Consider the following 26,407-nt stretch of genomic DNA (forward strand, 5'->3'; position numbering starts at 1 on the left):
ATTCTGCATACAGGATAATTTATTAGAGAGGAGCAGTTTTATTTTGTCTTGGATCTTCTCGCCAAGTTCAGATGTCAATACGAAGCAAAACATCATCCTCCATGGATGAAACATTATCATTTATGGAGATCTCTGCCGAGATGTCTATGAAAGATGTTTGCCTTTATTGAGATCCGAACTCTATCTATCCATCCATATAGAGAATCACTTGACATAATTAGCATGTATCCAAGCCTGTATTTGGTAATGTCCATTTTGTGCACTGGGGCTCACAAGATGTCTCATGGCTCTTTATATATTATTAGTATTACATAGGAAGATGAGATAGCCACAAGTATAGAAGTTCAGTTCATAGATCTGGGAACCACTCTCCTAAAGTATCAGGGTATCCAAAACATTTTGGTAGTAACTGTACATTCAAATACTAAAGAAAAAGGAAGTGACATCACAAGCTGTCTACCCTCTGCCTGAATCAAACTTGCATGATATTTGCTATAATCGTGCTATAGAGCTAGCAGATGTGGCTATGGATAATTAACCATTGTGGTACATACAGTATCACAGCTTATTGAACTTGCATTATTTTGCACCAAGCAATCCCTTTGAAAACATGTGGAGGTGTGGCTTAGTGAAAGTTTCCTTTGTGGTGCATCACAGAGTTCAGAATACTCGATATTCCCATCTGATTCCTACTACAGGACATCAGCTAACAATCTGGACGTCACTATTATAGAGATATTCTGCATCTGTACCTTATTGTTGTTACCAACACTATACTGTACATTTTTAAGGAACTAAACACTATGAAGCATCCCCTCTTACTTTCCTTCAAGCTCAATCTGTGTAACCTGTCCTTAACCATTGTGCATGCGCCCAATGATTTTCTTGAGTCCACCTCTGAATCACCCCCAAAGCAACAAACAAAAAAGCTAATTTGCATGTTGGGGAAATCATGTTGCACAGTAGGTGGGGGAGATTTAAAATAAGCAAACAGATTAAAGCTGGCCATACACTTTAAGATTAACTGTCCAACCATATGACTAGTTGACCGGTTGGAATGTAAACCTGGTAATGTATTAGAGCAAATGATTAGCAACCATTTGCTCCCAAACACAGGAAAATGGACAAAAATCAGTTTGATTTAACCAGTTGCCTGAATGACCATTTTTGTCAATTTTTTGGCTTTAGAAGCAAATGGCCAATTGACATTTGCTCTCATATTTTACCAGATTTTAGTTCCATCCAGCAAACTAGTTGGACAGATAATATTAAAGTGTATGGCCAGTTTAAGAACTTAATGTAATAACTATGATTTGCTGGAGCAAGCATGATTCTGGTGAGATAGTAATTATATTTAAGGCAGCAATTAGTTAAAAGGCAAAACCAACATTAGATTTTAAGTGGCAATGAGTTTAAAAGCTAAACCAACCTGCTTTAATTGCCACTTTAAATCTAATGACTATCTCACTGGAATCGCCCCGCCTCCCTAACAGTTGGAGGGTACTAGCTGAACTCTAAATTGCAGTATAAAACTAAAGCTTTCCACTATTGTGGGCTACATGCAAAAGTAGCCTGTATTTGCTCTGTATGAAAAATAAAAAAAATTTAAAAAATAAATGTATTACTATTTGCACACCTTGCATTGCAACATGGTTTGTCTGGGTTTATAGCTGCTTTTTTTTTTTTGCTTTGCTCCCAATTCTAAATCAGCCCCACAATGACTAGGTTTTTTAAAAATGTTAAATATTTGAACAATTTTGTGTTTTTGCTACTCTGATCATTAAATTGGGTTTCCAATCCAGATGACAAACTGACTGTCTTGAAAATGGGCTTCATAAATGTTTACTAAATACATTATTTGCTTTGTTTTTTAATTTAGTTTTCTGCTGTCGTTTTCAACCACATCCTTATATCATTAGGCACAGTTGTATATATCTATTGCCATGGTTTACAGTACAAAATTGGTATAGCATAACAGATGTGTGCATCTAAGGGCAACATAAATACATATACTCTATTTATAAAATTCGAAAATTAGGTCAGAAAGAATAGGCAATATATTAAGTGAAAATCTCATTTAAATACAAATTGTGATTTTTCTCTTTATTCTAACAACATGGCTCATTATAGTTTATCAGTTCATATTTATCATGTCAACATTGCATCTACTTTATGATCTATGTATCACTTGCTTTAAATATTGTCCAAAATGTGGATTCAGGAATTGTGGAGATTTCTTTTGTGTTTAGATTTAATTTCAGGCTAAGTTGATCTCCTTTACTTAGCTCAAAGGATGTTGCACCCAAGATAGTATAACAACTATTTGTAACATGATTTTCGTATGAGCCTGTAACAATGCGGCGTCTAAGCCTGCTTAATATCTCCAGCTCAATGTCAGTGCATTCATTTATACCTGTAACATATATTTGAATGTTTATCAAATAAATTCCCCCACTGTCTATTTCCATCACACTTTGGTTCCATTTCAGTTGCCCAGTGCATCTTCTCATGGTCCAGTTCCATTCAGATGACTGGTGCTCTGCTTGAACAAAAGAGGTATGAAATGATTAGCTTTAAGTGGCAAATGTCATGCATAAGTGATAATATTTCTAATGACTAATACAATAGTATTAGTTTATCAATTTCAAATAATGTTCTCCACAGAGTTCATAGTAAAGATGTAAATAAACAATGGTATCTACATTTGGTCAATTCAGGTAGATTTAAATGTGTCACCTTAAACTTCCTTTGCCATCTCAAAAACCATGAGGATCCCTTGCCCTTTCATAAGATACACATCTAGAGGATGTGAAGCTTCCTAGGTGCTGTGCCACCTTTGCTAGCAGGATGGAGGGAACATATTATTGTGCTCATCTGTAAGAGACTGGTATAGTGGCTCTGAGCTGTGACATTATAGCTCAACCTCACACTCCCGGGCAGGGTCGTAACTAGCTATGGGCGAGCAGTTCAGCTGCACAGAGAGCAGCGGGATTGCTGTCTACCCACTGTCCTTGTATCAGGCCAGCAGGGTGCCTGAAATGACACCCTGCAGCCAGAATCGCAGATGCAGTGCTGCCCGGAGTGTTCTCTGGATGCTTCAAATGGCAGACTGCAGCAATAACAGCCCTCCGGATCATCCTGAGGATTTTCCAGGCAACACTGTTGTTCCTGTCGCTGGTGGCCCCGTCACCTGTGGCATGACATCATGATGTCATGCGCTGAGGGGGCGTGGCCAGCACCGGGCAGCGTAACTTCAAGTAATGCCACTGCTCCGGGCCATCTTCAATATGACATGCTCGCCACTTTGCAGTTGAGAATATCAGTGAAGGAATACTATGTCATTTAGATGCCACTTAAATCATGGTGCCCTAGGTTGCTAGTGGTAGCTTTAGCCCTGTAGTTTCCAGTTGGTGCATGTAATGTAGGTATGCAGTCTATAAGTCAATGTTCACTATATTGACATTCATAAATGTTGACACCTGTAAAATGTCAACATGGACAGAATGTCAACATAAGAAATATTGCAATTGTGAAAATGTCGACATTAGCATTAGGTCTAGGGTTAGGCTTAGGGGTTCAGGTTATGGGTTAGAGTTAGACTTATGTTTTTACGGATTAAGGTTAAGCTTAGCTTAAACACATTGTTGTCATTCTGACCATGTTGACATATCATTAGTGTCAACATGTTGATTGTTAACATGGTGAATGTTGACATGATGGACATGTCTACATGTTTGCTGTCGACATTATGACCATGTTGATATTATGACTGTGGACATGGTCATTGCCAACATATATCCCAAACTATGTAATGGATGTGCAGTATTTTCAGAGATTAGTTGTTTGGACAATGAGTCTTTGGTAAATGTTACCATGGACAGTAAGGTCAGAAAATGGCTATCCATCCAGATCATGATGCCATTGTCAAATCACTGTTTGAAGATTGTAATTATTTTTGGACTTGGATGCTTCATCATTGCTCCGGTGCAGAGACAGCTGATCCAAAAATCAGCTGTTTCCCCAAAGCGCTTCACTGCTCCTTTTGTAGCAGTGAATATTTTCACTGCTCCTTTCAGAGCAGTGACACTAGTGCACATACATTACGTGACCTACAGTGCATGTGCACAAAAGCCACGGCGTCCGGAAGAAGGAGATGGAAAGGATCCCACTTCACAACCCGGGACTCCCGGGATAACTCGGGATTTCCCATAGGGAAAGAGCACGTTGCAGGAACAAACACCGCCTAAAGATGGCGAATGCTCCCGCAGTCAAGCTCTGAAAATATTGTACATTTGGAGCTTGATGAATTCTGTCCCCATACTAGTGTATGGGGACAGCTGGTCAGTCCGGGAGATATCTCCTGCAATACCTTTTTGACAATAACAGGCATGGTAACCAGAACAGTGGTAAAAGCAAAAATCCTGATAGATTCTTTTCTATGTAATATATAATTCAACTAAATAACTTTATGCCTCTGTAGGAAAAATAAAATGCCTCATAGACCCCTGCAATGGTAGCGAGTAGTCTAATATCTCTAATAAGCAAACTAAGGAAGAACCAGCAATCGCTTTGCCCAAATAACAGATGATTTCCACTGAATTTGAGCTTGTTTCTCCGATGGCAAAAAGCCTGCAGCAGCAGTGGTAGTGGCTGCCCCATTCTGAAATGAATGGGTGCCAAATTTCCCTACAGGCAAACCCAAATAACCAATACATTGTTTTAAAACCAGACCAATTTGGGATTTGGTTAACAAGTACCCATCCGCACAGATCAGCCAAGTACCATCAACAGTTGGATGTGCATCTAAATATGCTTGCAATAGAGATCCTATGCAGATCCAGATATCTTCATAGCTCCACAACAATATCCAATGACACACCCAATTTGGTCATTCTTTGAATTAAAAATATTTATTTATTACAAATTCTTAAGAGTTTGAAAATGTGCTTACCTAGCATTCCTTATAAGATGCAGTTTTTAACCCCTCTTATGGTTTGATGTTATAGCCCTGTCTCACCCTGCTAGAGCTTGTGAGCTTTTCACAATAGCTTTACCTAATGACAGTTAATCCTGCGCCTTTACCCTACCCGATTCATCTTAAATCAGACTTCATCAGGTGTAGACATTGGAAAGATATTTTTGGTATCAATAAGATATGTTTCTGTTAACCTTGGGATACAGCTCCTCAATTTATTCCTCTCACCTGCCCCTGTCCCTTCTGCATATAGATATGCCCTTGTCTCCACAATTTTAAAAAACCTACCCTTAGTTCTAACACTCTCTCCAACTACCAACAAATCTCTCTCCTCCCTTTTGCCTCCAAACTCTTTGAGAATATTGTTTACAACCACCTTACAGCCTTTCTTTACTCCTACTCCTTCATTAACCCATTTCAGTCTGGCTTACATTCTCTCCACTCTACTGTAACGGCCCTCACGAAAGTCAGCAATGACCTCCTTGCTGCCAAAACCAAGGGCCACTACTCTCTGCTCATTCTACTTTACCCCTCTGCTGCTTTTGATACTGTGGACCACCCTCTCCTCCTGTAAATCCTTCACTCCCTTGGTCCATATGACACTTCCCTCTCATAGCTGTCCTCCTACATATCTGACCGTTCCTTCTCTGTATCCTCTCATGACTCCTCTACTCCCACTTCCACTAACAGTAGGTGTTCCTCAAGGTTCTGTTCTTGGGCCTCTCCTATTATCCCTCTATATGTCTTCTTTAGGTGAACTCATCAGCTTGTTTGACCACGAATATCATCTCTATGCTGATGATACTCATATCTACCCTTCCTCCCCTGACCTCTCCCACTCTCTCCTCCCTTGTATCTCCTACTGTCTCTTTGCTATCTCTTCCTGGATCTCTCAGCACTCTCTTAAACTTAACCTTCCACATTACCTCACTTCCCACAATTTCATTATCAATTGATGGCACAATTATTTCCTCTAGCCCCAAAAATGTGCTGTCTTAGAGTTATCCTGGATTCCTCTCTCTCCTTCAAACCACACATTCATCACCTCTCACAGTCCTGCCATTTTCATCTCAATAATATTTCCAGGATTAGACCCTTTCTCACCTGGGATGTGTCACAAGCCGCCAAACTGCGTCCTCAGGACGAGGTGAATGCCTGACGAATGTTCACTGAAACTCCTCCTACGTCCTGTCTGTCATGCTGGGATTGACCTTGATTGGTTCCTGTCTCTATTTCCTCCCTATGTGAATACTGCTCCAATGCCAGTGATAGCATTTTCATGTGTTTCCAGTTGTGGTCAGTCTCCTGTTTGTTTCAGTCAAGTTCCAGTTCTGCTGTTTGCCTCATTTCTTGTCTGCCATTTGTACCATCCAGGCGGCAATCTTGTGCCATCTAGGCAGCATGGCGTGCATCCCTGCTCCCAGCCACTTGTGTCATCCCGGCGGCACTAGGTGCACTTGCTGTCCTGTGTGCGCAATCCAGTGTCCAGTGGCTTGTGTCAACTCGGCGGCACTGACCGCACCTCAGCATACAAAGTGCGCAACCCAGCGCACCATCGCCTGTGTCAACCCAGCGACATTGGCCGCACCTAAGCGTCCAAAGTGTGCAATCCAGTGCACCAACACTTGTGTCAACCCAGCAACATAGGCCGCACCTCAGCATCCAAAGTGCACAATCCAGCTCACCGACGCTTGTGTCAACCCGGCGACATAGGCCGCACCTCAGTGTCCAAAGTGCGCAATCCGGCGCACCAATGCCAGTGTCTACCAGCCAAGACATACCAGCCCTCAAGGCTGCCACACAACCCAAAGGCTGCATCTTTCTTACAGCCCACAGGCTGCTACCAACCAAGACTTTCCAGCCCTCAAGGTTGCTACACAGCCCAAAGGCTGCATATTGCTCACGGCCCACAAGCCACTACCAGCCAAGACTTACCAGCCCTCAAGGCTGCTACATAGCCCAAAGGCTGCATCTTGCTCATGGCCCCCAGGCCAATACCAGCTAAGACTTAGCAGCCCTCAAGGCTGCTACACAGCTCAAAGGCTGAATCTTTCTCATGGCCCACAGGTCGCTACCAGCCAAGACATACCAGCCCTCAAGGCTGCCACACAGCCCTACATCTTGCTCATGGCTCACAGGCCACTTCCAGCCAAGACATACTAGCCCTCAAGGCTACTACACAGCCCAAAGGCTGCATCTTGTTCACGGCTCACAGGCCGCTACCAGCCAAGACATACCAGCCCTCAAGGCTGCTGCACAGCCCAAAGGCTGCATCTTGTTCATGACTCACAGGCTGCTTCCAGCCAATACATTCCAGCCCTCAAGGTTGCTACATGGCTCAAAAGCCGCACCGTGGTTACGACCTACAGGTCATTATTTGCCAAGTGCACCCCCTTCTCAAGACTGTATATAGCCTAAATCCTCCTGACTAATCCTCTATTCCTAACAGGATGCTACTAAACCCTCATCCACTCACTGGTCATATCAAGATTAGACTACTGTAACCTCCTCTTATCTTTCCTCTATGACTCCCACCTCTCTCCAATCCAACATGTCCTCAATGCTGCTGCTGCTCAGCTCATCTTCCTTTCCAAGCCCTACACTGACTACCCTTCCCCTTCAGAACCCAATTCAAGGTTCTTACACTCACTTACAAAAGCCCTCACCCAATCCTCACCCATTTACATATCTGACCTCATCTCAGTTCACACACCTGCCCACCCACTTTGCTCAATAAATGCATGCTGCCTCTCCTGCCAACCGATTACTACCTCCCACTCTTGCCTCCAGGATTTTGCCCATGCTGTTCCCTACCTCTGGAACTTTTTAATTGGGCTCTCATCCTCACCATCTACTACATGCTCCTTACTCTCTGTCTACCCCAAATGTGTATTGCCTTTTTGTCTGCCCCTCCCCTTTAGAATTTAAGCTCTCATGAGCAGCACCCTCTTCCCTCATGTGCTTCTCCTTCCCTTACTCATACAATCGTCTACTCCTAACTCCCCAGAAGGGCTCCTAACACCTGGTTGCTTATGCCCTCTAGAATGGGTGAGACAGGAGGCCATTAACATTAAACCATAAGAGCTCATTTTAAGAGAGGTGGGGGCCCATGTGCATTCCCCATGCAGAGCCCCTCCTTTCTCCCCAGCACCCGGCAGTCGACTGACGTAGCTGGCTGTACACCGCAGAAGCAGTAAACTTTGGGCACTAGAGTGTGCCCAGAGTCTACTGCGCATGCGCAGAACACCAAAAAAATGGTTGCGGCTGCCATTTTCCAGTGTTCTGTGCAGAGCTGACACCCGACGTGGGACCACAGACAGGTGAGTTTTAAATAATATGGGTGCAGGTTGTGTAGTGCAGCCCCGCACACCCTGCACCCATTAAAGATACACCAATGGCTCTGTGGGCGGCACTATCGCAGTCCTATTGCACTTGCTTCTGGCTAGCAAGGCCCCTGACTGATGTGAACAAGCCTCCCTCCCAGGCGAAACGTACATCATCACACAGGGACATGTGATGCAGCCGGCTGGGCACCATCCCGTTTAGACTGTATTCTGGAATCCTCGCACAGCTCTAAGCTACTGATTACAGCCCTGCATCTAAACGCCGTCCACTGTCCACCCAGATGCCCTATCCCTCACATGTACGGGACCAAGACACTGCAAGTATCTTCTTTCCTCTCTGCCTAAATGAGCCTTTGTACAGTATATACCGAACAATTTGCCATTTCTTACAGCTGTTTGCACTATATGACTCAAAACCCCTTTTACCTCAGGTAAATCATTCAGCACTCTCATTGGCCTGCCGTTTATGCTCTGCCCTGCTCTGTCACCAAGACAGGCACACTCTGTGCGGTTCGACAGCAGAAGTGTCTTTACTTTCTTACCACCAGCTGTTTTTTTCCGCTCTCTCATCCTTTGTCCTCTGCTTTCAGTAGAAATGGGGAGCACTACGTCTGGGCACCTTTTTTCATATATCTTTTCATTTACTATTTTGTTTGTAACACCATTGCATTCATTATTTCTTCTCTAGGTGACACTGTGGAATACATTTATATTTTTGATTCAAGGGACTATATGAGTGTATGCTTGCAATTCATGCTGTCTGTCAATTAGGAGACTCTTTCAGTTACAATTACAGTATTATGATATATATTATCCAGCTGTCTCCTATTTAAAATAAACCAGTTACAGGTTGAGTCTCCCATATCCAAATATTCCGAAATACTGAATATTCTGAAATATATCCTGCAACAGCATATGGTAAACATTTGACAATATCCCCATCACAGAGGGGTGAAACCTGTTTAATATCTTCTACAATCATCCTACTAGAGGATTAAGAATGTGCTTATCATTTAAATACACATTTCTTTTGAACTTGCATTAGTGCACTGGCAATACAACATACCTGTTCTTGCAATACTTTTGTTCATTAATTGTGTAATATTTTGTATACTCCAAACTATTTTGGACACTCCTGGATTCATACAGGATGCTGTTCAGATATTGGATGGGAAATGTGATACAGTGTGGACGACATAGGGTTAACGATGTTTAGCACCCATGAAAATTATTAATTGTGTCATTCTTGGTACCTATACCCATAGGACTAAAATATAAGGGTGCATCATTTTCTAAGTATTCATATAATTCGCCGAGAATAACCATTATTGCTCACACAGAGAGAACATCTTTCCTCCTATGACTAACTCGGAATGAGGAATTAATTTATCTTCCTTCTTTGAATTTTTCACTCATAATACGAGTCTGCATTCACACTTGTGTTGTATATTTTGTGTATTTTTGTGTGTACATCATATGATTTGTGATACCCCCTTATTTTAAGGTATAAGATTAAAAGTTACATTTTAATATACTTCAGAATCCTTCATTTTTTGATAAGAGTGCCCCCAACAACGAGTCTTCTTTTTCTTCACCAATGTAACAACACCTTGCAGCCAGGATCACTGCTGTAGTGCTATGTGGAGAATCCTTTGGATGCTCCAGACATACACACTGCAGTCTGTACAGCCTCCTGAGGATGCTCCAAGCAGGCCTGTAGTTCTCGGCGCAGTGTACTCACAGTGAAGCTACACCTCTTGTGATATTCCTGCTAATCCGCTCCTACTACTTTCATGGGGAGGGAACTGCACTTGCAGAGTTGGTAGCAGCTCGGATTTGTGCCCACCTCTGTATATATAGCAAAATTACATTTTTGCCCTGGGTGCATTTCACATTTGCACTTAGTCGCAAATTGCGTTCAACTCCGAATGAGGTCCATAGTATCTGGAATGTAATTAAATTACAATGAGTCACTTACCAAATGTGGCTTCTGCAAAACATAGATCTTTCACCTGCAAAGACAGAAAAATCAAGTGTCAAAAAGATAAATAAATAAAATGAGAGCTTTCTGCGATTCATTAGAACTGACATATGGGCTTATAGTTAAGAACCGCATATACATTAATAATAGAGCTAATTTATATGTTTGAAATGTTGAAGGCCTGAATTCTTCCATTATGCACAAATTGTTGTTAGTGATCAAGGCCCAAATTATTTTCCTACTTAGATATGATGTAATTTGTAGTGTGATTTAGACTTTGTAAATATATACATTAGAGATGTGTGGGTCCGGATTTCTGAAATCCGAACACACCCGAATTTAGGGTTCCGAGTACAACTGGGTTAAGGTTCGGGTTCACTTTTGTGTCCTGGTTCGAACCGAATCTTGGTTCGCACCTGTTGCCAGTTCGGAACTTGGATTTAAAAAACGAACTCGGATTTTGGATTCGGACATTTCAGCTGTTTTTATTGATTTGTATATATTTTTATCATTTTTTTAATCGATTTTTTTGATTTTTATCCGAATCCAAAACTAAAACCAAAACCAAAACACTTGAGGGTGTCTTTGCAAAACCAAAACCAAAACATGAAGATGAATCCAGATCCAAAACCAAAACACAGGGGTTGGCGCACATCTCTAATGTACATGCAAACCTATTGTACTTAAAATGGGCCTCATTCTGAGTCGCACGCAAAAGCTTACGCAGCAGTGTCTATTAGTGCTTACCCGTCTGCCATTTTAATCAAATGCCACTACAAACTCCTTCCCCAGTGTACATCTGTTTGGCTGAATGTGCAAGGACTGAGATGGCCACTTTTAGCATCCGTGCACGCTATAATACAGATTGGTACAATCTTATACGCCACCATCAGTGGCACCATCAAAATTTTCACCAGCCCTATAGCAGGTGTAGCTTCTCAGTCACACTATGGCTTATTCTTGTGGCTGTGCATCTTGGAAACACAGCCGCTTGCATTTACACGTGTGCGACCCTCCCATAATTCGCCCGTTGGACAGACCATTTTTGCATGCACTAGTAGCCACCTCCCAGTTACTCAACTAGGAGAAAAGTAAAACAACCTCACTTGCACTCCAACCGTTGTCAACTTCAGTTATTAATGGCAGTTTTTATTCAATGGTAGAACCGCTCACACATGTAAACAAAAAACAACAAAAAATGCCACAATAGTGTAATATTGTAAACAATATAAAAGTTCAGTTCCCGTTGTGGTGTATAAATGGAAATTGGTGCATGAAAGGTCCTCTCCAAGAGAATCACACTTCTGAAAGACTCCAAAAAGATCTTCAAATCCCAATTGAAACACCAAACTCGTGAAGAATATAAAGCGTTGTGGATTCTCACATGAATGCTTACTTCAAATAAGTTGGTGCGAAGCACATAATGGTTTCTTTGATTCCCAAATATCCATCAATAAATGACAGGGGCAAATGATTTACAAATAATCTCCGAAAAATCAGAAAAAATGCAATTGTAGTATTAATAAAATGTATTCATAAAAAACAAAGGTTTGTAGGTAGTCATACCATATAGATGGAATGACACTGAAGATGGAACCTGGAAATTATCAATATGGTATATGTGTACTAGCTATGCACCAAACCAATGTGTGACACTCTTTTCAACGCGTTTCGACGCACTGCGGCATCTTTTTCAAGTAGTGTCAATATGAATAGGCTAAAAAGTCGATAAAATGACATTAGTGAGGGACAAAATACCCAAAATTCACAATGATATATATATATATATATATTTCTCAATATGCCATAAAGTGCTTTATAGTCAGGCTTGAGTGTGTTAAATAAAACAAGCTCATATAGAATAATATATTAAACAATAGACCAGAGCAACTTACCACTCCTTATGTTGATATTCCTGGATCTCTTTGTTAGAGTTACAGCTATAATGCTGAGCTGTGAAGGGACAGCCTCTACAGTTCCAGGTGTGGCTAAATAGGGTATGGTTGCCTAGCAACCCTACCTTGTAAGCCAATAGGAGTGGCGTTTGCTATGTGTGTAGTTCTGACATGAAATCCGGAAGATGGTAGCACCAGGAGGACCTCGGATGACGCCCCCAGCATGTTAACTGTCAGCTACAATATCATGCCCAACTCCAGGCTCTCTCCGTGGGGCCCGCACTATGCATCATCACGTCACGCCCGAACAGTCCCAGAGCCGTCATCACATGTCCAGCCCAGGTCACATGATCGGGTTCTCTCATACCCATACAGGGCATCATAGTAATAGAAAGGATAGTTAAGAGAATGTCATGCATCCCAGCATGCATTGTGGAATGCATTTATGCGTTCCACCATCTATAACTATAGTATAAATAGTGTACTAATAAAAAATGTATAAAATGCATTAATTAAATACTGATTTAAAAATGTAAATACCCGATTAACATATTTTACAATAAGAACATAATACATGAGAGTAGGGATGAAAAATAAAAAATAAAAGATAAAAACACCAAGATTTATACATAAAAAATGGGGAATTTAAAGAACCATCTGACCTCAAAATCGTGATTAAGACCTTTAGGTTTAAGGGTATTTAAATCATAAATTTATCTCATCTCCGTTTTGGCCAATCTTATATCTCTATCTCTGGTTCTCCAATTGTTTTTAACCAAAGCGATTAAAATTATTTTTTTTTTTAACCCCTTCATTGATTTATCATGTATTTCTTTAAAATGTAGTGAAAAGGGGTGGTTTTCATTGCCTTTAATAATGTTTCGGACATGTTCTGCCCACCTAATTTTGACTTGTCTCTTTGTCTTACCAATATATATATAAGATCACATGTGCATATGATGGCATAAATCACATAATCTGTGTTGCATGTGATAAAGTCCCTAATGTTCTTTTGTAATAAATTCAGTATTTTTTGAATTGGGACTATAGCATGACCTACACATTTTGCATTCCCCACATCTGAAAAAAACTTTATTCCTAGGTATAAAACATTTCCCATCCATTGGGAGGGCACTGGAAACTATTTTCTCCTTAATCGTCGGGGCCTTGCTTTAGCCGAATTTAGGCCTAGATGGTAAAATATTCTTTAGAATTTCATCTTTAAGTAAAGTATTCCAATTTTTCTTAACAATCCCTTCAATTTTCTTATATCTCTGATTGAACTGGGTTACTGAAACATATTTGAAAATTTGCATTATTTTTAATTTCACCAGTATTCAATTCTATTAAAACAAACAGGAGATCCACTTCTCAAGCGCAATTCAAGCAGCCACTATCAACAAAAACTACTAGTGTCCACCCAACACCAAATACATATATTATACCAAAGAGAAGAAAGTTCTCAGATATAGGCACTCTAAACTAAAACAGAAACCAAATCAGTCCTGGGTTTTATACTTCCGATTATGTCCCAATCTTGCGTCTTCTTTTTATCACTCGATATTTCAGAGATGCACATAAAAAAAGAGAGAAGAAGAGGGAAGCAATCGGTCGGTCTTTCTTTTGCTCAACAATATAATTTCTAAATATCAGCAGACGGGGAAGAATTGTTCCTATCACGCACCCCACTCACATATGTACATGAGAGGTTAGACATACAGTCAGGTGCATAAATATTGGGACATTGACAGAATTTTCATATTTTGGCCTCTATTCACCACCACAATGGCTTTGAAATGAAACAAACAAGATGTGCTTTAACTGCAGACTTTCAGATTTAATTTGAGGGTAATTACATCCAAATCAGATGAACGGTGTAGGAATTACAACGGTTTCTATATATGTGCCTCCCACTTTTTAAGGGGCCAAAAGTAATGGGACAAACTAAACAATCCTAAATCTAACTTTCACTTTTTAATACTTTGTTGCAAATCCTTTGCAGGCAATTACAGCCTGAAGTCTGGAACGCATAGACATCACCAGACGCTGGGTTTCATCCCTGGTGATACTCTGCCAGGCCTCTACTGCAAATGTCTTCAGTTCCTGCTTGTTCTTGGGGCATTTTCCCTTCAGTTTTGTCTTCATCAAGTGAAATGCATGCTCAATCGGATTCAGGTCAGGGGATTGACTTGGCCATTGCATAACATTCCACTTTTTAGCCTTAAAAAACTCTTTGGTTGCTTTTGCAGTATGCTTCGGGTCATTGTCCATCTGCACTGTGAAGCGCCGTCCAATGAGTTCTGAAGCATTTGACTGAATATGAGCATATAATATTGCCCGAAACACTTCAGAATTCATTCTGCTGCTTTTGTCAGCAGTCACATCATCAATAATACAAGGGAACCAGTTCCATTGGCAGCCATACATGCCCACGCCATGACACTACCACCACCATGCTTCACTGATGAGGTGGTATGTTTTGGATCATGAGCAGTTCCTTTCCGTCTCCATACTCTTCTCTTCCCATCACTCTGGTACAAGTTGATCTTTGTCTCAACTGTCCATAGGATGTTGTTCCAGAACTGTAATGGCTTTTTTAGATGTTGTTTGGCAAACGCTAATCTGGTCTTCAAGTTTTTGAGGCTCACCAATGGTTTACATCTTGTGGTGAACCCTCTATATTCACTCTTGTGAAGTCTTCTCTTGATTGTTGACTTTGACACATATACACCTACCTCCTGGAGAGTGTTCTTGATTTGGCCAACTGTTGTGAAGGGTTTTTTCTTCACCAGGGAAATAATTATTCTGTCATCCACCACAGTTGTTTTCCGTGGTCTTCCGGGTCTTTTGGTGTTGCTGAGCTCTCCAGTGCGTTCTTTCTTTTTAAGAATGTTCCAAACAGTTGATTTGGCCACACCTAATGTTTTTGCTATCTCTCTGATGGGTTTGTTTTCATTTTTCAGCCTAATGAAGGCTTGCTTCGCTGATAGTGACAGCTCTTTGGATCTCATATTGAGAGTCTACAGCAACTGATTCCAAATGCAAATGTCACACCTAGAATCAACTCCAGAGCTTTTACCTGCTTAATTGATAATGAAATAACGAGGGACTAGCCCACACCTGTCCATGAAATAGCTTTTGAGTTGATTGTCCCATTACTTTTGGCCCCTTAAAAAGTGGGAGGCACATATAGAAACCGTTGTAATTCCTACACCGTTCACCTGATTTGGATGTAATTACCCTCAAATTAAATCTGAAAGTCTGCAGTTAAAGCACATCTTGTTTGTTTCATTTCAAAGCCATTGTGGTGGTGAATAGAGGTCAAAATATAAAAATTCTGTAAATGTCCCAATATTTATGCACCTGACTGTATACAGGGTATCTTTAATCTTCCAACTTCAACCACCATCTGACCATACTTGTAACATTAGCAATTTAGTGTTGGTGAGCGTACCATACTCACGTGAAATTTCAGATGTTCTTTCCCATAAAGGTATCTTTGATAAATCATACAGCTAGATCCGAGGTAAATTAAAAATGTTTTAATTCCCAGATGGGTGAATATTTTCGGAAGTATAAAACCCAGGACTGATTTGGTTTCTGTTTTAGTTTAGAGCGCCTATATCTGAGAACTTTATTCAATTCTAATAGTTCTCTTCTATCTTTTTTCTCCACATTATCCATAATAGTTTGTAGATGTGCGGGTTTATATCCTTTATTAATGAAATTATTTTTCATAAGATATGCCTGTTCCTTGAACTTGTTATCACTGGAACAATAGGCAACTGTTCCAGTGATAACAAGTTCAAGGAACAAGCATATCTTATGAAAATAATTTCATAAATATTTAATACATTTTGGATATTTTGACCCTCATTAATGTCATTTTATCCACTTTTTACCCTATTTATATTGACACTCTACTTGAAAAAGACGCCGCAGTGCGTCGAAACATGTAGAAAAGCGTGTCACACATTGGTTTGGTGTATAGCCAGTACACATATATCATACTGAAAATACCCAGGTTCCATCTTAAGTGTCATTCCATCTATATGGTACAGCTACCTACTGTTTTTATTAATACATTTTATTAATACATTTTCCTACATTATATACTACAATTGCATTTTTTCTGATTTTTCGGAGATTATTTGGAAATCATATGTCCCTGTCATTTATTGATGGATATTTGGGAATCAAATTATGTGCTTTGCAATAAATTTATTTGAACAAATTTATTTATCAAATCAAATTATGTGCTTTGCAATAAATTTATTTGAACAGTAAGCATTCATGTGAGAATCCACAACGCTTTATATTCTTCACGAGTTTGGTGTTTCAATTGGTATATGAAGATCTTTTTGGAGTCTTTCAGAGGTGTGATTTTCTTGGAGAGGACCTTTCATGCACTCATTTCCATGTAAACACCACAACGGGAACTGAACTTTTATATTGTTTACAATATTACACTATTGTGGCATTTTTTGTTGTTTTTTGTTTACATGTGTGAGCGGTTCTACCATTGAAGAAAAACTGCCATTAATAATTGAAGTTGAAAACGGTTGGAGCGCAAGTGAGGTTGTTTTACTTTTCTCCTATTTCTGCAATTTGGTTATAAGTTTGGTGACTTATTTTCTTACACCTTTGCTGCTCCTAAGTGCAGCGCCATTGGTTTAAATACAATTTGTTTATGTCTATACCTACCAGTTACTGCCCTGGAACGCCCATCACTTTTCTGCTACATTTCTGATACCACCTGAATTTATCACAACAGCACCTTAGTGCGTACACTCTGTGTAATGCATGCACTGTGGGGGTTTTCTGAACTTTTCAGTCATGCACAGTTGTAAAAAAACGCTTAACTATGTGAACATCGGTATTGTGTGTGGATTGTGTGTGACTCCAAATCAGCCCTATGTGTGGTCTGGTCAAAGTGTGAATAGGATGGACTTATTTGTGTCCTTATTTTACTTTTTAAACTTCGCTGGAATGCATTTAGGTGCAATTTACATAGTCAAATGCAGGTGGGGGTTTCTGGTTATCTGGAAACCGCCTTCCCAGCCCACACCATGACCACAATAGAAATAGTAATATAATAGAATTTTACTAGTGCACAATGTTCTTCCCAGTATCACAAATTAAATAATTAGCACCACCTTTGGATCTTTTACCATGTGTTAGTCAGTAATAAATACACCTGTGTACCAACTAGGACATCTGGAAAACATGCGCTCTTAGGGGTGGTACTCAATTAGCAGCAGGGATTACTCCACGTGCGAGCCTCCCCATGTTGGACTAAACCTTGCAGCTCATAGAGGTGTGAGGTAAAGTCTGCGGAAAAACCACAAAATCGGGTACGCGTGTGGGGAAAACCCCATTTATTCTGCAGTTTATGCTGAATCAATGGATTTCCGCGCCTGAATCAACATTGCCCGTTTCTTTGTGCTTCTTCAAAACAGCTTGAACAGTACATCTTGAACCCCAAGTCTGCTTTGAAATCTTTGCCTGGGAGAGACCTTGCTGATGCAGTATAATTACCCTGTGTCTTGTTGCTGTTCTCAGTCTTGCCATGGTGCATGACCTGTGACACAACCTCACCTTTGTAGTAGAGTTTGGCTGTTCCTCATCCAGTTGTAAGCCTCCTACACAGCTGCTTCTGTTAATGACTGTTTCAACCTACATATGAAAATGATGATCAATATCACCTGTTTGGTATTACTGGTTAATCATACACCTGACTATAATCCTACAAAATGCCTGACTTTGTGCAAATGTACATAGAGGAATTGATGTTGTTTTGAAGGCAAAGGGTGGTCACACCAAATATTGATTTGATTTCGATTTCTCTTTTGTTCATTCACTTTGCATATTGTTAATTGATAAAAATAAACTATTAACACTTCTATTTTTGAAAGTATTCTTACTTTGCAGCATTTTTTCCCACACCTGCCTAAAACTTTTGCACAGTATTGTATATTGACACATTGGGAGGGGGGACTAAAATGGTGACCCATTGACACTGGGGGCGAGGGTGGGGGTTCTGCCATGGAGATATATAACCACTAGGGGGTGGTGGTTGATAATATTAGGTATCTATTTCTGATGGGGGTGTAAGAAGTGATATTACAATGCAAAACACCCCTTAGGTAAATTTGTTTTAAAAAATATTAAATAAAATATATTTAATCTTAATAAATTACATATTTAAATATATTTAAAAAAATACTTTTTAAACTTTATTAAAATAAAATAAAAAAACAATTTCTGTGCGGTTTTGGATGAGAGATGCAGATCTTGGCCACAGCTGATGGCTCAAACCGGGAGATATTTTGAGTAAGTGAAGAGGTGCAACCTACGGTATTGTTGTTTATGGCCTTGTATGTTAGCAAAAGTATTTTATGTTGAATTTGATAAGATACAGACAACCAACTTAAGGACTGACAGTAGAGCAGCAAGGAAGATCAGTCTAGCTGCTGCATTCAAAATAGATTGTAGGGGTGAAAATCTGTTAAAGGGAAGACCAGTAAATTGGCTTTTATTTTCTTATTGGTTGATATCTCTACTTACCAAGAAATAATATTTATAACACACTATATAAACAGTCATAACTCTATTAAAAACATGCTGAGATATTTTGCGGCGAAAAGTAATTAATTTTGTTGACATATTGAACTAACTGCTGGTGGTACAAAAAAACAATGCAAAACTCCCACCTTAAAAAAGTTTTAATTAACCTTACAGAAATGAGGCGACTTTATCATATGCAAAATCGCGCAATGTGCTTGGGTGTGACCAAAGCATTTTCACTGAAAACTTTAGCCAAATAAATGTGAATCCCCATATGGGTGGTATCCTGCGAAGACGCTAAAGATGTTTTCTCTCGAACATACCTTCCAGGTAAACATAATTTAGTTATAGCGGCATGAAATGATACAAGTGATAAGGTATCACAAGCGATTATTCTATAGAACTCTATTATGTAGCTTGTAATATGCTAAACATCTCCTGATAAGGTACCAAAAGAAAGCCATGTGTATGTCCGGCCAGAAGTATAGCTAAGTAAGGACACATCAGTATCAATTACAGATGTGCGGTTCGGTTCTCCAGAAATCTGAATCCACACAAATTTCGTGAATTCGGGTATATCCGAGTCACGGTTCTGATCTCCTGAGGATATCCGGGTAAATACAGGTCGGATTGTAAATCCAAATTTCGGGTTTTGCATTGCATAAATTACATGATTTTAGCTATTTTTAAACCTTTTTATCTATTTAAAAAAAAATAAAAAATCCAGATCCAAAACCAAAACCAAAACACTTGAGGGTGGTTTTGTAAAACCAAATCCAGATCCAAAACCTTGAAGGAGATACAGATCCAAAACCAAAAACAAAACATGGGGTTCAGTGCACATCCCTAGTATCAATAATAACAATCGAGCAATTTAAAATAAGAGTGCCTCCTGCCATCTCTTGCTCCAACTACAGACCCTGTTTGCAACGATTTCCTGCCACTGCAAAGGGTATTGCTGTGAACAGCAAAACCATACTACTGTGTGGTAAGGTGGTCAATTTCCAGCTGAACAAAGAGACTGCAGGCTTACACACAGCCATTTAAAGACAAATCACACGAATGGCATTGGATTTTCCTCAAATCAATCATATCTCATGACAAACACTTATCCCTTATCAAACGTTAGCATTATTTAATGTCACTAGAGACTCAACCAAGGGGTTTAATATCCATTATTCAGCTTTCTGTCATACTTTTTGAAACACGGAAAGACAATATTTACATTTGTCCATTTATAGACTCTCTATTAATTTGAATATTATATAGTTTGGATAAACAGGAAGATGAAAATATTGTAATCACACTTATTTTGATTTATTAATTTAGGAAATTAAATTTAGGATGATTTGCAGTCACAAGTTTTGTTTGTGAACAACCCTAGGGGTAATCCAATTATGCGCGATGCACTTGCGGGTGCGAGTCATCAGACAATGGTCGTGCTTGACGGCAGCCTGAATTCGCTCAAAACAGGGCTGCGTATAAAATGTAACGAATTCAGCCTAAAAGAGGGCCGCGAGGGGTACGATATGCGGTGCCATTGGTGGCATTTGAATGCCGTGGCAATGGCAAAACACATTCCATTTGCACCCCTTGCGGCTGATTGGATTGACCCCCTACAATTATGACATCACACACATTTTATTTTCCTGCACACCTGCAATGTAAAATTGATGATGTTTATGTATGCAATGTACCAGCATTCTGACTTTACTCACGACAGTCATCACTGAGAATTTAGTTACTCCATTGTATGAGGTGTTCATTTTCATAACTAGATGCACAACTTCCTTATTTTTTTTTTTTTTTCAGGTTCCCATGATGTAGTATGCTTCATCTACTACTACTTTATATATAGATTCAACAATAGTGAGATAACAGCGCCATCTAGTGTACCAAAACGTAATTCTTTTAAATAATTGTGCTTGTTCCAAAGACCTTTCAGGCAAAATTTACTAAGCAGCGGGTTCTAAACCCCGGCGGTTTGGTGGCGGTTTGTCAGCGGTTTTGCTATCTGCAGATTTACTAAGGCCACAACCACTGCAAAACCGTTGTCAAAACAAATTTTATAATAGAACAGGGCTGTCATTTAGAAACCGCTACCAAACCGCCACCGAACCCCAGGAGTTTGGAACCCACCGTCAAACCGCCACCAAACCACTGGGGTTTAGAACCCACCACTTTGTAAATTATGCTCGTACTTCTCTGATCAATAGTATATACAAGAAAGAAAATTACGCAGTATTTTTTTTTGTGAATAAAACCACTTCACACAAGTGTATGTAACAAAATGCTCCATAAGTGCAATAGTGCTTTCAAACAAAATAAATAGCAAAAATGTGCACTTGTGCTTTCTCCCAGAAATTCTTAAAGTGCACCGTGCTTGTGCACTTTCAAACAAACAAATTGCAAATAAAGTGCATTTGTGCTTTCTCAAAGCAATTTGCAAAGTGCACTGTGCTTGTGCAAATGACTCTATAGGCAGAGCCGTAACTAGACTTTATGGTGCCCTGTGCCAGAAAGCTCATTGGCGCCCCCCCCATTTTTCAAATAGGAACATAAAATAGTACACCCGAAAAAGGGCCATGGCCTCATGGGGAAAAGCCAGGGAAGATATAGGGGAGGCTGGGAGATGCTGGGGATAAAAGAAGAAGAAGCTACAAGTGAGAATGATAATAAACAGAAAAATTGACAGGCCCAAAATGCGCCCCCTGTCCTGCAGTACCCTGTGTCATGGCACTGGTCGCACTACCCTAGTTACGGCCCTGTCTATAGGCACCCAAAAATTATTATTCCAAAATGTATAAAGTGCATGTGCTCATACCAAAGGATGAATATGGCTCTGTCCTGATGCCCACAATGTCACTCAGGGAGGTTTTTATGGATAAAAGTAAGGAAAAAGGTACCAATGAGGTATATAGTAAAAAACAAATGTAATAAATAATATCTAAAACATACAGAACACTTTGTAGAGCTTATCTGGTTCAGGTCACCGATAGCAGAGAGTGGACCACAATCACCAAGTCTCCTCAACGCATTTCGTCTCTATGCCCATTGGCTGGACTTCTTCAGGAGGATCATATATTATATAAATATATCATATATATTGAGGCAATTTAATTAGCAATGATGGGTGGAACATGGGCAGACCAGGAATAACTATGTCATGGCAATTTCACTCCTTTTACTGTGCACCCCGTATGGTGGTGCAAGCTAAAAGGAGAGATGTTGTGCTTGCTTCGTTTCCTCATTTCACGTGTTTCTGCTGTGATTATGACAACATATTATAGCCATTTATTTTAATTGAACAGGCCCCTATAAGACATCTGTGTATATTAATTTGGGAAAGTCATGGCTCCATTCATACATTAAAATAAGACTATAAGGGGGAGATTTATCAAATCTTGGAAAGAGATAAGTAAAGATATATAAAATACCAACCAGTTAGCATCCAACTTATTTTACAGGTTGTGCTAGAATAATGACAGAAGCTAATTGGTTGGTACTTTACCTCTCTCCACTTTATCTCTCTCCAAAATTTGATACATTTCCCCCAATATATAATTTTATCCCAACATAACTATTATTTTTTAGTTAATAATACCACATCAATGTTTTAATTAAAAAAAAACATGCCTTGGGATGATCAATGGACCATATTAACACCTCCATATATTTATAGGATATGCAGTTATAACCCCGACCGCAGAGATTCCGCTGCTCACAATGCCAGCCCCGGAATCCAGACACCTGTCAGACTCTTGGCACCGGGCATCCCTGCCTCTGGAATCCCAAAGGTAAATAGCAGGGTTAGGGGGGTTAGCATTAGGGGTAAGGCACTAGGGGGAGGATTAGGCACTAAGGTGGGAGGATTAGGTTTAGGGTATGGAGAGAAGGATGTTATGTTTAGGCACTGGGGGGGGAAAGGTTAGGTTCAGGCACTGTGGAGGGTTAGGATAGGGAGAGGGGGAGGGTTTGGATACCGACTGACAGGTGTCGGAATCCTAACGCTGTTGGGATGCCGGTGGCATGGCTTATGTCACCTCTGCACTATGCAAATGAGGTGACATAAGCCATGAACGCCCATATTACCTCTGGTTTGCCTGCTAGTGAATGTGACAATACTGTTGATGATGGGCCCATCATGGAAAATTGCAGCAGTACAACATTATATATTGCTGTAATGCTGTTGCATTATAAATAGTCCCCTAAGAGACATAAAAACTTCCAGACAGGAGGAGAAATGTGAAAAGTGGCTTTACACTTCAGCTTAAAAGAAATGCTAATAACTAAATTCCTCCAGTTGTGGACTTCGATTTTATGATTCAACCATTTGAACCTCCTGGTGTAAAGTCCCTAATAGTCATGTGACATGCTGAACTTTCATCAGCTACAGATACATGCAAACATTGTGCCTGATTCATCATTGATCGCAGTTGCAACAGCGTATGCAGTACGGCCGATGGTGCGTACGCTGCGCAGGTCAGCATTGCTATTGCAGATACAAAGCTATCGCAGAGCGAGTGATGGGATGTCAGCATTTGGGTGTGGTGATGGGGGAGTGGTCGGAGAAACGCAGGCGTGCCTGAGAGGGGTGGATTGGGCCGCTGGGATACCGGGCTGGTTCCTGCTGGGCTGGTCCCTACTATGGCTGGCCACTCTCCTACCCACCCGCTGCCATGATCGGAGCTCAGCTCTGATCGGGCAGCTTTACAGTAGTCCAGCTTCTGCGCATGTGCAGTAGTTTACTAATGAAAAAAAAAAATGGCCGACGGGGGATCTGCTGCACATGCCCGGCAGCAGCTCCTCCCATAAGCCTTTGCAGAGCCTGTCAGTCACAGCTGACAGCTCTGCCTCCAGCCCCTCCGCGCTGCCCGGCCCCACTCTGTGCATGCTGCAACAAGCACTGGCAGCCTGCACGGTGACGCCATTGGGCGGCCAAAGTCACATGCAGCGGACAGCCAGAGGAGCAGCAGGTGACGCTGGTCGCTGGTCACATGGACAAGCAGTGGTCAGCCAGAGCATCATCAGGTAAGTGTTGGGGGGAGTCTGGGGGAGATGGGAGGGGGAGCTGACAACGCAGGGGGGAGGGGTGGGTGAGCTAATGATGCAAGGCTGGAGGAGGGTTGGAGCTGACACAGGGGCTGGGGAATAATACTGAGACACACAGGGGCTCTGGGAATGAGGATGAGATACACAAGGGATGGGGGGGAAATGAGGCTGAGAGACAAACTGGTGCTGGAGAATAAGGCTGAGAGAGACATTGGGGCTTGGGGAATGAGGCTGACACTCACTGGGGCTGGGTGAATGGGGCCAAGAGATACACATTGGGGAATGGGGCTGAGAGATACACTTGGTCTGGGGAAATGGGACAGATAATACAGTGCTCCAAGGGACCTGTGATATCACACCCACGTGACCCATCATCAGAGGGGGAGGGGCCAGGATGATAGAGGGGGGCCAAATTTGTCCCCTCGCTGGCTCGCTGCACTCACCATGTTTCGGGCATGGTGGCTCACTGTGCTCGCCACAAAAATGTATTCCCCCTCTATGCCCATGTGGATGGTAACACAGGAGCATTCTGGTCCTCCTGCAGCGGTCACGTGACTGCAATGTCACAGAGGTCCTTTCTTACACACTGGGGCTGGGGGAATGGGACTGAGAGATACACTGGGACTGGGGGAATGGGACTTAGAGACACACTGGTGCTGGGGGAATGAGGCTGAGCCACACTGGGGCTGGGGGGAATGAGGATGAGAGCCACAGGTGGGCCTGGGGATGGAGAGACACATGGGGTCCTGGAGAGACGTAGGGGGTTCTGGAGAGAGACAATGGGTCCTGGAAATAGAGAGACAGGGAAAGCCTGGAGAACCACAGGAGAGCCTGGGGATGGAGAGACATACCAGCATCTGGAGACACAGAAATTGTTTGATCTGGGAAATTAATTTTGCCCTGCTACTGTAGGTAATGATGATGACATTAGTTATATTTCTACATAAACAGGCATCTTCCAGACAATGTGAGCTTCTACATGAATAGTGAATACCGGCTGAAGACGTTACCCAGTGAAGCTTAGTATTTTTTATGCTGAAATGTAATGATTAAGGTTTTAAATATATGAGAAAGTAGCTTTTATATACAATTTGTTATTTAAATTTTAGCCATTTTGAACTCTGGGCTTGATTCATTATTGATCACAACTGCGAATGCAATAGCGATTAAGCACACAGTTTAACTGCGATAGCATGCTAATTCATTGCTATCACTATGCAGCCGCAGCACTACATAAGGATGCCCATTTTACCTTACACACATCTGTAATGTTTAGCAAGACTGCAAAAACATCGGTACAATAGAGTACCATCGCAGCCTCACGCACACTTGCACAAGCTCTGACCTTACTCAGAAATTGCTAACTTCCATGCACGCTATCAGTCTGAGGCTGTGTAAGGCATCAATGTGGATAATTTATGCATGACCATGCAATGGCATTGAAACACACTGGCATGCCTGGGTTTCGCCGACCACCCCCAGGCCCTGATTCAGAGCTGGACGCTCTAACAGAGCGCTCGCTCTGAATCGGGCATCTTTTTTTTTTATGGAGCGGGCTCCTGGCCGCTCGCATTGCTGTGGGTTGCCACCCACAGCTAATGCGAGCGGCCAGGATGATGGTCGCGATGGTCAAGACCATCGCGACCATCGGGCTTGTGATGAGACCCTTGTGGTAGGGTCTCGTGGCCGCAAGCCCCAGAGAGCTTTCGGCTCAAACAGATGTCAGTGGGGCCGCCCCCAGACGGTAGGCGTTCTCATGGGAACGCCTACGTCTGAGCAGCCACCCCCCCGGCCCACCAAAGGGGGCGTGCTGTCACTCAACATCAACAGCACGCCCCCTTTGGTGCGAGACCCGGAGCGACGGATTGCCCGTCGCAATCCGGGTCTCGCGCATGCGCACGACGGAGACGGCTCCGTCGTGCGCATGCGGTCTGGGCCACCATCGACCCGGTTGCGAGCACTCAGCGCTTGCGACCGGGTCTGAATCAGGCCCCCAGTCACCACCTACAAATGGCACTTCCTGTCAATCACTCTGCGGTGGGTCTGTATAGTCACTGCAATCGCAGTCCCGATCGCAGTGGCCGATTCGCGCAGTGTGATACATATCATGCACAGAACGAAACAATCGTCCAATTTCATGCGAATTAGCAGCTGCGATCCTTGCTGACTCAGGACCTCTGTGCATGGTTTCAATTTACAAGATGGTGTAGAAATTTCACACATTTCTGTATGCATACAATACTGATGGTACTGACAAAAACATATTAGTTCCAAATACTGAAAATGCTGTGTTAACAATGAATGACATAAAATGTATAGATGGAATTATTATTTGCATAATAGAAGCTGATACAGTCAATTGATTGTACTATTTTTACACAACATATTCAATTATGTTATCTCCAAAAATTATATTTGTAAGCGATATTTCTAACATTATTTCATGTCCTATTCAAATAATGAATAGAAAGATTTAAAAAAATGAAGTAAATGAAAAAGTTTATATATTACATTTTGTTCTCTCATGAGCCGTGCAAATACTACATTATAACATCAAATTAGTAGAATCAACAACTCACCCGGTAGTAGGAGA

At 41.3% G+C, this 26,407-nt stretch overlaps 1 protein-coding gene across 1 annotated transcript; it reads right to left on the reverse strand.

Moving 5' to 3' along the window:
- Positions 1-2,177: 2,177 nt before the first annotated feature.
- On the reverse strand, positions 2,178-26,407 carry LOC148540799 (uncharacterized). Its single transcript, XM_088481968.1, has 3 exons — positions 26,394-26,407; positions 10,298-10,331; positions 2,178-2,539 (listed from the first exon to the last, which is right to left on the reverse strand). The coding sequence occupies exon 3, from the start codon at positions 2,508-2,510 to the stop codon at positions 2,178-2,180; it is 333 nt and encodes a 110-aa protein (XP_088338094.1). The 5' UTR covers positions 2,511-2,539; positions 10,298-10,331; positions 26,394-26,407.

This window comes from Taudactylus pleione, unplaced genomic scaffold, assembly GCF_031769625.1.
Source record: "Taudactylus pleione unplaced genomic scaffold, aTauple2 ptg000017l, whole genome shotgun sequence".
Lineage (NCBI taxonomy): Eukaryota > Metazoa > Chordata > Amphibia > Anura > Myobatrachidae > Taudactylus > Taudactylus pleione.